Source organism: Heterodontus francisci, chromosome 4, assembly GCF_036365525.1.
Source record: "Heterodontus francisci isolate sHetFra1 chromosome 4, sHetFra1.hap1, whole genome shotgun sequence".
NCBI classification, from domain to species: Eukaryota; Metazoa; Chordata; class Chondrichthyes; order Heterodontiformes; family Heterodontidae; genus Heterodontus; species Heterodontus francisci.
The window spans coordinates 154,897,090-154,907,913 of NC_090374.1; the positions used below are offsets into that span (position 1 = coordinate 154,897,090).

Genomic DNA, 10,824 nt, shown 5'->3' on the forward strand with positions numbered 1-10,824 from the left:
TAACAATGGACAATGCCAAGTAACATGTGTGATAATTGGAGAGGGTTTGTTATGCTGAAATGTTGGGAGGTATGAAATGTTAAGGGAGCTATGGATTGAGTAATAGTAGTGAGTGGAAAAGTAGTTGTGGCAAGTGGTAGGAAGAGCTGAAAAGTTTCAGAAGGAAATTCAAAGACTTCCAGAGAGTTTGGTGATAAGTAGCAAGCAAAGGAGAGGTTAGTGGAATGGTGAATTACTCCCATTACAATTAAATGAATTATGAAATAAATAACATGGGCAGGAAAGACAGAAATAGTATAATTGGAAGTATTGGGCAGAGGAGATGGGAGGTTTATTGATCTGTGGCCTCTCAGAAAAACAGTTCAAAATTGAGAGTAGGATTAAAACAGCAGAAGAATAGTAATTATAAAAAGGACCAGGAGAGAACATGAGAAACTAAAATAGATTTTGAGTATGCAACAGTGTAAAAGCAATAAGTGTGAATCAGCAGCCGGATTTGCCTGATTTGAGATTAATGGAAATAAAAATCAGGAGAGATGTAAAATGGGCTACAGATTCACTATCAATCATTTTACACTATTGTACAAAGTGAAGATCTACACCCAGGAGTGGGAGTAAAGAAATTGCCACAGTAGAAACTAGAAACTAGTGGTATTGTCACTGGACTAGTAACCCAGAGACCCAGGGTATTGCTCTGCAGACATTTGAATTCAATTAATAAATCTGGAATGATAAAGCTAGTCTAATGATGGGCATGAAACCACTGACGACTGTTGTAAAAACCCATCTGGTTCATTAATGCCCTTTAGGGTAGGAGATCTGCTGCCCTTACCTGGTCTGGCCTACATGTGACTCCAGACCCACAGCAAAGTGGTTGACTCTTAAATGCCCTCTGAAATGGCTTAGCAAGCCACTCAGTTGTATCTAACTGCTACGAAGTCAATAAGGAATGGCCACCCGGCATCGAAATGACAACGGCAAACCCAGCCCTATCAACGCTGCAAAGTCCTCCTTACTAACATCTGGAGGCTTGTACCAAGGTTGGGAGAGCTGTCCCACGGACTAGTCAAGCAGCAGCCGGACATAGTCGTACTCACCGAATCCTACCTTACAATGTCCCAGACACCACCATCACCATCCCAGGGTATATTCTGTCCTATCAGCAGGACAGACCCAGCAGAGGTGGTAGCACAGTGGTATACAGTTGGGAGGGAGTTGCCCTGGGAGTCCTCATGGCATCAGGTCAAACATGGGCAAGGAAACCTCCTGCTGATTACCACCTACCCCCACCCCGCCCAGCTGATGAATCAGTATTCCTCCATGTTGAACAGTACTTGGAGGAAGCACTGAGGGTGGCAAGGGCACAAAATGTACTCTGGGTGGAGGCCCTCAATGCCCATCACCAAGAGTGACTCGGTAGCACTACTACTGACCGAGCTGGCTGAATCCAAAAGGTCATAGCTGCGAGACTGGGTCTGTGGCAGGTGGTGAGGGAACCAACAAGAGAGAAAAATATACATGACCTTGTCCTCACCAATCTACCTGCTGCAGATGCATCTGTCCATGACAGTATTGTTCGGAGTGACCATCGCACAGTCCTTTGGAGACAAAGTCCCGTCTTTACATTGAGGACACCCTCCATCATGTTGTGTGGCACTACCACCTTGCTAAAAGGGATAGATTTCGAACAAATCTAGCAACGTAAAACTGGGCAACCATGACGCGCTGTGAGCCATCAGCAGCAGCAGAACTGTACTCAATCACACTCTGTAACCTCATGGCTGGCATATCCCCACTCTACCATTACCATCAAGCCAGGGACCAATCCTGGTTCAATGAGGGCATGCCAGGAGCAGCACCAGGCATACCTCAAAATGAGGTGTCAACCTGGTAAAGATACAACACAGGACTACTTGCATGTCAAACACCGGAAGCAGCATGCGATAGACAGAGCTAGCGATCCCACAACAAACGGATCAGATCTAAGCTCTGCAGTCCTGCCACATCCAATCATGAATGGTGGTGGACAATTAAACAACTAACTGGAAGAGGTGGCTCCACAAATATCCCCATCCTCAATGATGGAGGAGCTCAGCACATCAGTGCGAAAGACAAGGCTGAAGCATTTGCATCCATCTTCAAACAGAAGTGCCGAGTGGGTAATCCATCTCGGCGTCCTCCTGAAGTTCCCAGCATCACAGATGACAGTCTTCTGCCAATTCGATTCACTCCACATGATATCAAGAAACGACAAAAGGCAATTGATACTGCAAAGGCTATGGGCCCTGACAACATTCCGGTAACAGTACTGAAGACCCGTGCTCCTGAATTTGCCACGCCCCTAGCCAAGCTGTTCCAGTACAGTTACAACATCTTCCTGGCAATGTGGAAAATTGCCCAGGTATGTCCTGTACACAAAAAGCAGGACAAATCCAACCTGGTTAATTACCGCCCTATCAGTCTACTCTCGATCATCAGTAAAGTGATGGAAGGTGTCATGACAGTGCTATCAAGTGGTACTTGCTTCACAATAACCTGCTCAGCGACACTCAGTTTGGGTTCCGCCAGGGCCACTCAGCTCCTGACCTCATTACAGCCTTGGTTCAAACATGGACAAAAGAGCTAAACTCAAGAGGTGAGGTGAGAGTGACTGTCCTTGACATCAAGGTAGCATTTGACCGAGTATGGCATCAAGGAGCCCGAGCAAAACTGGAGTCAATGGGAATCAGGGGGAAAACTCTCTGCTGGTTGGAGCCGTACCTTGTGCAAAGGAAGGTGGTTGTGGTTGTTGGAGGTCAATCATCTCAGCTCCAGGACATCACTGCACAAGTTCCTCAGGGTAGTGTCCTAGGCCCAACCATCTTCAGCTGCTTCAGCAATGACCTTCCTTCAATCATAAAGTCAGAAGTGGGGATGTTCACTGATGATTGCACAATGTTCAACACCATTCGCGACTCCTCAAATACTGAAGCAGTCCGTGTAGAAATGCACAAGACCTGGACAATATCCAGGCTTGGGCTGATAAGTGGCAAGCAACATTTGTGCCACACAAGTACCAGGCAATCACCATCTCCAACAAGACAGAATCTAACATCTCCCCTTGACATTCAATGGCATTACCATTGCTGAATCCCCCACTACCAACATCCTCGGGGCTACCATTGGCCAGAAACTGAACGGGAGTAGCCATATAAATACCGTGGCTACAAGAACAGGTCAGAGGCTAGGAATCCTGCAGCGAGCAACTCACCTCCTGACTCCCAAAGCCTGTCCACCATCTACAAGGCACAAGTCAGGAGTGTGATGGAATACTCTCCACTTGCCTGGATGGGTGCAGCTCCAACAACACTCAAGAAGCTCGACACCATTCAGGACAAAGCAGTCCGCTTGATTGGCACACCATCCACAAACATTCACTCCCTTCACCACCGACGCACAGTGGCAGCAGTGTGTACCATCTACAAGATGCACTGCAGCAACGCACCAAGGCTCTTAGACAGCACCTTCCAAACCCGCGACCTCTACCACCACGAAGGACAAGAGCAGCAGGTGCATGGGATCAGCACCTGCAAGCTCCCCTCCAAGTCACACACCATCCTGACTTGGAACTATATCTCCATTCCTTCACTGTCGCTGGGTCAAAATCCTGGAACTCCCTTCCTAACAGCATTGTGGGTGTACTTACCCTACATGAGCTGCAGCGGTTCAAGAAGGCAGCTCACCACCACCTTCTCAAGGGCAATTGGGGATGGGTAATAAATGCTGGCATAGCCAGTGACGCCCACCTCCCATGAACAAATTTTTAAAAAGCTGTCCAAAATGAATCAGGCTATCATCTGGGTCATGTTGAAGAAAGGGAAAGATTAATTACAAAATGTCACTCAACAGTTACTGAGGTACATCCCTGTGGAGTTCAAAATTCTGATGAAGATTCCAACATGCTGTATCGACAATGCTGATCAATACAGATCCAGGGGTTTATTGAATCTCGATGTTTATCAGCAATACCCAACACACAAAGTACACCAGATATAAAGCACAGGAAGAAGCCACGTCGCCTCTGTGGAGATGTAGAGAAGGCTTTTCATAAGGTGGAGTGATAATATTTGCTTGTATTTTAAAAGATTTCATTTTTGGATCAAATATTTTGGAAGTTGGGTTGAATGATTGGCTATAGTTCACCAGAACAGTCAACACACCTTTGGTATACCCAATAAACAGGTGAAGTTATTAGCCTACAATGTAATATAAACACCAACTAATGCCATTTACCTTGTCAATCACTGCATAAAGTGGAATATCATGAAAAGGAGAAATGTATTTACCCTCAGAGTTCTCTGCAAACAAAAGGAGATAATGAAAGTTAGACATTTATCATTACAAGATAAAATCTGCAACATTCCAACCACTACTGTGGTGTACAGTCTACATTTTGTTATTCAACTCTTTTCCCAGGGACTTGAGCAGAAAATCTAGGCTGCCCTTCCAGTGCAATACAAATGGAGTGCTGCACTGTCTGAGATGCCATCTTTCGGATGAGACGTTAAACCAAGGACCCACCTGACCTCTCAAAAGAGCTCATTGTACCATTCGAAGAAGAGCAAGGGAGTTCTCTCAAGTGCCCTGGCAAATATTTATCCCTCGATCAACACCATTAAAACAGATTATCTGTCATTATCTCATTGCTGTTTATGGACTCTTGCTGTGCCCAAATTGGTTGCCGCATTTCTCACATTACAACAGTGAATACACTTCCAAAGGTACTTCATTGGCTGCAAAGGTTATGAAAGGTCCTTCATAAACTGAAGTATTTCTTTTTCTTACTTTGCATAATTAGAGTGGAAGAATTTGAATTAATGTAATCAAGCCTAGGAAGTGCCTTAGGTATGTGCTAGAACAAAGATATTTTAGGAAGATGGGGTAAATGAAGAAGCAGAGAGGCACTGAGGAAGTTAAACAATTAGCTTAACAGAAAGGTAATGGGTAGTTTAAAAGCTAACTTAGTATTTAGAATAAAAACATTACTGCAAGAAAAGGTGCTTGTTTAATTGAACTGTAATGTAGCGAATAAGGCATTGCAACTTGACCTTGAAAAGTCTGCAAGAAAAAGAAAGCCTGCTGTGAAAGTTTGAAAGAGAAAAGTGTTAGTAAAGATGCAGCTGCCCCTCTGCAATCTTCACATGATAAAAAGACAGACAGGGAAAAGACTATGTGCAGAATTATTTGGGCTTTGGGGTCAGTTTGAGAACTGGAAAATTACTGAACGGGAAGTACTGTGAGAGGTCAGATAGAAGGGAGCCAATTGAGGGAAGGGAGGCAGGTTCAAAATACATACTCCAAGTAGAAGGGCATAAAAGGAGACATTTTGTGCTTCGAGAATCAGTACAATGAGAGCATGCATGCCTATATGTGCCATATTCTATATATATATATATATATATATATATATACCTGTTCTGCTTGTAAATTGCTTTCTTTGCTGAAAGAAGAAATAAAGATAGTGAACCTCTCAGCAAAAGATTATCTACCTTGGTGACAATTTAAATTTTTGTCAATCCCTTCACAATTTTAACACAGTAAATATTTTAAAATTTTGATGGAACTGAAGTGAGGAACATATTATTATGGCTGATTATATAGAAGACCATTTGCTGTTACCATTTAAAAGTGCAATAAGTCTGTAGAAAGTGAAAATTTTATAGAAATGCAACTTTTTCATTCCTGGTTCTGCCATATCTAAATTTAAAATTCTCACCCTGGTGTTTAAATCACTTCATGGTCTTGCCATCACTACCACCCCTTTCCACCCACACCGCCCCCCCCACTCCCCAAATCTATAAGCGTCCTCCAGCCCTACAACCCCCTCCACACCACCCCACTAATTCTGGCCGCTTCAGCACCCAATCTTACTTTTGCCCCAACTTTGCTGATTGTGTTTTCAGTTATCTAGCCCCAGACTCTGGAATTCCCTTCCTAAACCCCTCTGACTCTCCAATTCTCTTTCCTCCTAAAAGACCCTCTTTAAAAGCCACCATATTTTACAAGATTTTGGTAAATCCTTCTAACATCTGCTTCTTTGGCTTGGTCTCCATTTTTTTAGATCATGCCTCTATAAAGTGGCTTGGGACCTTGTTCTATGTTAAAGGCACTATATAACAGTAAGCTGTTATTGTCAAATAGTGTCAGTTAATGCATCACTGTGCCTGACTTCATCTTTGATGACACAGGCAAGTAAGAGCAAATTACACTTCACTCAGTTTGTACTGCGATTTGTTTGCAATTGGGTTGTAAAACTATCAATATAATTTAGATGGGGATATGCAAGATGCTTAAGAGACAAGCTAATCTAAGAACTAGGAGTACAAAAAGCAACACACTATGGATGCTGGAAAGTGGAAATAAAAACAGAAAATGCTGGAAATACTCAGCATGTCAGGCAGAAGTTGTGGAGCGAGAAATAGAATTAATGTTTCAGGTCTGTGACCTTTCACTAGAATTATGAAAAGTTGGAAATGTAATAGGTTTTGAGCAAGTGAAAGGGGGGAGTGGGAAAGAAGAACAAAAAGGAAGGTCTGATGATAAAGTTCTAACACTTTGTACCATCAATAACCTCTCATTTTCATGTTTTACTGGAAGCAAATGCGTAGCCAAACGTAAACATGGAGATTCTAATAAAAAAAAGTCCCAACAAACTGCCTTTTCCTTTTGATTACACAAAGAATCAGACCAGGCGATCCATAATACAAATGAGAGATATTGGCACTATGGTTGCTCCCCTGAGCATTATTTTAATTTTTTGAACATCTTGAGCCCAGAATTTCTGCAATGGAGACAGAATTCAGGCAGATGGCTTATGGGGAGGGAAATTTAGAGAGAAACCTGACGCTGTCTAGTTTCCATCCATTTCAGTTCCATCAAAAAAAATTCTCTATCTTTCTTAAATCCATGGCCAGCTATCAAGGCACAGCCAAGCTACCCCAGAAATTCCACCTATACACCATCCATTAGGCCCAACAGGACCAATGTCTGGTTAAATCTTTCATATCCTGCCACTTTCCTCCCAAAACAGCACTCCTACAATTATGGCTGCTTTTTTCTTCAGTCCTTCCCAGGCCTCGAGATTGTAAACATTTCTATATGTATGTAAATAGACAGGATGACTTCCATCACACTGGGATAGCTGCCTCTACTGTCCCTCTACAATTGCAGCTTCCCATCCCTTCCCATGATCCCATACTCCGGATTTGAGATGAGTTCAGAGCCAGTATGCACCAGCAGCCAGAAGTCCCAACCTGGTGCACTTCCAGCCCCTTTAAGTCTTTTACTGCCTTTGACCTCTGTCCTCTGCTTTGTAGCTGATTTACGCAGTGTAGAGGCATAGTTTACCCATCATCCTTCAGAAAACTGTCAACTTAAAATCCCAAAGGATTATATACAGGTATTTATTTTATATTGGCTATTAAAACGTGTGTCGGGAAAAAGGTGATTATCGTACTTCAATGTCACCTCTAATCTGAAAACTTATAGTCTCCTTTTAGTTCAGGTGTTTAATCCTTTTAATCAATCTAGTTGGCCATCTTTCTTCTGCTGCCAACACCAGGATACCACCCTCTCCTGTGGTGCAGTGCCTCCTCTAGCTTTCCTGATGAATCATTTGTATTGCCCTGTGTTCCCTTCCTCTTTAGGTATCAGACTAGTGGATTTTATAATAAAAGCAAAATACTGCGGATGCTGGAAATCTGAAATAAAAACAAGAAATGCTGGAATCACTCAGCAGGTCTGGCAGCATCTGTGGAAAGAGAAGCAGAGTTAACGTTTCGGGTCAGTGACCCTTCTTCGGAACTGACAAATATTAGAGGGGGGAGAGGGGGAGGGGGGAGAGTGGGAGGGGGGAGAGTGGGAGGGGGGAGAGTGGGAGGGGGGAGGGGGGAGAGTGGGAGGGGGGAGGGGGGAGAGTGGGAGGGGGGAGAGTGGGAGGGGGGAGGGGGGAGGGGGGAGGGGGGAGGGGGGAGAGTGGGAGGGGGAGGGGGGAGGGGGGAGAGTGGGAGGGGGGAGAGTGGGAGGGGGGAGGGGGGAGAGTGGGAGGGGGGAGGGGGGAGAGTGGGAGGGGGGAGGGGGGAGAGTGGGAGGGGGGAGGGGGGAGGGGGAGAGTGGGAGGGGGGAGAGTGGGAGGGGGGAGAGTGGGAGGGGGGAGAGTGGGAGGGGGGAGAGTGGGAGGGGGGAGAGTGGGAGGGGGGAGGGGGGAGGGGGGAGAGGGGGAGGGGGGAGAGTGGGAGGGGGGAGAGTGGGAGGGGGGAGGGGGGAGAGTGGGAGGGGTGGAGGGGGGAGAGTGGTAGGGGGGGAGGGGGGAGAGTGGGGGGGGGGAGGGGGGAGAGTGGGAGGGGGGAGGGGGGAGAGTGGGAGGGGGGGAGGGGGGAGAGTGGGAGGGGGGGAGGGGGGAGAGTGGGAGGGGGGGAGGGGGGAGAGTGGGAGGGGGGGAGGGGGGAGAGTGGGAGGGGGGGAGAGTGGGAGGGGGGAGAGTGGGAGGGGGGAGGGGGGGAGAGTGGGAGGGGGGAGGGGGGGAGAGTGGGAGGGGGGGAGAGTGGGAGGGGGGGAGGGGGGAGAGGGGGAGAGTGGGAGGGGGGAGAGGGGGAGAGTGGGAGGGGGGAGAGGGGGAGAGTGGGAGGGGGGAGAGGGGGAGAGGGGGAGAGGGGGAGGGGGGGAGAGGGGGAGGGGGGGAGAGTGGGGGGGGGAGAGTGGGAGGGGGGGAGAGGGGAGGGGGGGGAGAGGGGAGGGGGGGGAGAGGGGAGGGGGGGGAGGGGGGAGAGTGGGAGAGGGGGAGAGTGGGAGGGGGGGAGAGTGGGAGGGGGGGAGAGTGGGAGGGGGGGAGAGGGGAGGGGGGGGAGAGGGGGAGGGGGGGGAGAGGGGGAGGGGGGAGAGTGGGGGGGGAGAGTTGGGGGGGGAGAGTTGGGGGGGGAGAGTGGGGGGGGGAGAGTTGGGGGGGGAGAGTTGGGGGGGGAGAGTTGGGGGGGGAGAGAGTTGGGGGGGGAGAGAGTTGGGGGGGGAGAGTGGGGGGGAGAGTGGGGGGGGAGAGAGTGGGGGGGGGAGTGGGGGGGGAGAGAGTGGGGGGGGAGTGGGGGGGGGAGTGGGGGGGGAGAGTGGGGGGGGGGAGAGTGGGGGGGGGAGAGTGGGGGGGGGGAGAGTGGGGGGGGGAGAGTGGGGGGGGGAGAGTGGGGGGGGGGGGAGAGTTGGGGGGGGAGAGTGGGGGGGGAGAGTGGGGGGGAGTGGGAGGGGGGGAGAGTGGGGGGGGGGGAGAGTGGGGGGGGGGAGAGTGGGGGGGGAGAGAGTGGGGGGGGGGAGAGTGGGGGGGGGAGAGTGGGGGGGAGTGGGGGGGGGAGAGTGGGGGGGGAGAGTGGGGGGGGGGAGAGTGGGGGGGGGAGAGTGGGGGGGGAGAGTGGGGGGGGAGAGTGGGGGGGGAGAGTGGGAGGGGGGGAGAGTGGGAGGGGGGAGAGTGGGGGGGGGAGAGAGGGGGGAGGAGTGGGGGAGAGAGGGGGGAGGAGTGGGGGGGAGAGGGGAGGGAGGTGGGAGGGGGGGAGAGTGGGAGGGGGGAGGGAGTGGGAGGGGGGAGGGAGTTGGGAGGGGCTGCCTGGCATTACAGGGTGTGGGGAGGGGCTGGAATCGCCGTTATCTCCTGAAACAATTTCAACCTGGCGCGTGGGGCCCCGCCTCCTGTGACATCATGAGCAACAGGGTAACAACGGCTGGCTGTGAAGTTCTCGCTGTTATTTTCAACCCGGTTGGACCGCGCCCCCGCCAGGTGACCTTTACCCTCATCGTCACAACTGTTGCCGAAGTTACTTACTCAGGTAAAGTAAATAGCTTGGGGTCCAGGGCTGTCCCCGCTCCTCCTTCGCATAACCATTGCACATCGTCCCAGCCTGGCGGCGGACCAGATCCTCGGCTTCCAATCTCCTTCCCCAGCCGAAGAGCAACCGAGATCTCCAAGCCAAGTGCAGAGCAGCGCGCATGCCGGTAGTGGAAACAATTACCCGGGTACAGGAGAACGGGGGGAACCGTTGTGCCAACACACTTTCCCTCGGCTGCTCCGACCGGAAGTTACATTTACCCGTGGCGCCCTCTGTTGGTGAAACAATCACGGCGGCGCGTCGCTTCCCAGCAAGCGAACGGCCCTTGGTGCGGAAAGGTCACAGACCTGATATGTTAACTCTGTTTCTCTCTCCAAATGCTGCCTGACCTGCTGAGTGTTATTACCCCTGTCGTTGGATCCTGCCAACTCCACCCTCATAACCAAGCCCCGCTGGTGGAGTTGCGCAGGCAGCGCCCTGTACTACCCTCCGCTGCAGGTTGTAGTTAGTTGCACCGAATATATTCTTTCAGGCTGTAGTGAAGATCAGGCGCCCAACTGCCGGCTTGTTATGGACACCTTTAGCTCATACTGTCTGCTGCAATAAGACAATTAATACAAAAGCAAACTATTGCAGCTACTGGAAATAAAAACAAAGTGCTGGAAAAACTTAGCAGGTCTGGCAGCATCTGTGCAGATAGAAACAGAGTTAATGTTTTCTACAAATTTTGATTTTCAAAGATCTGATTATATTGATATTGGACTTGTTCGGCTTGTGCTGATATGGTCAATTCACTTTGCCACTGTTTGATTATGGGTTTGGGGTAGTGTTTAGCATTTAGGGTTAGTGGTTAAAGTTAGAACTTAGGGCTTGTGGTTTGATGCAGGTATGCTAACTAATCTTCCAAGGTTCTCTTCATCCGAGAAATGCGCCTTTAGATTCAAAAATTGTGCGTCACATAGGAGTAGGCCCGTCGAGC

General features: G+C 49.5%; 1 protein-coding gene across 7 annotated transcripts in view; it reads right to left on the reverse strand.

Moving 5' to 3' along the window:
- LOC137369340 (inorganic pyrophosphatase-like) overlaps positions 1 to 10,106 on the reverse strand; it is a 76,429-nt gene extending 66,323 nt beyond the window's left edge. For all 7 annotated transcript variants that reach the window (XM_068030407.1, XM_068030406.1, XM_068030405.1 and 4 more), the window contains exons 1-2: positions 9,842 to 10,106; positions 4,273 to 4,337 (exon numbers count right to left, since the gene is read on the reverse strand). In XM_068030407.1, the coding sequence (XP_067886508.1) occupies positions 4,273 to 4,337; positions 9,842 to 10,007 (231 nt within the window). In that variant the 5' untranslated portion in view covers positions 10,008 to 10,106. The remainder of the gene's footprint in view (positions 1 to 4,272; positions 4,338 to 9,841) is intronic.
- Between the last annotated feature and the right edge of the window lie 718 nt (positions 10,107 to 10,824).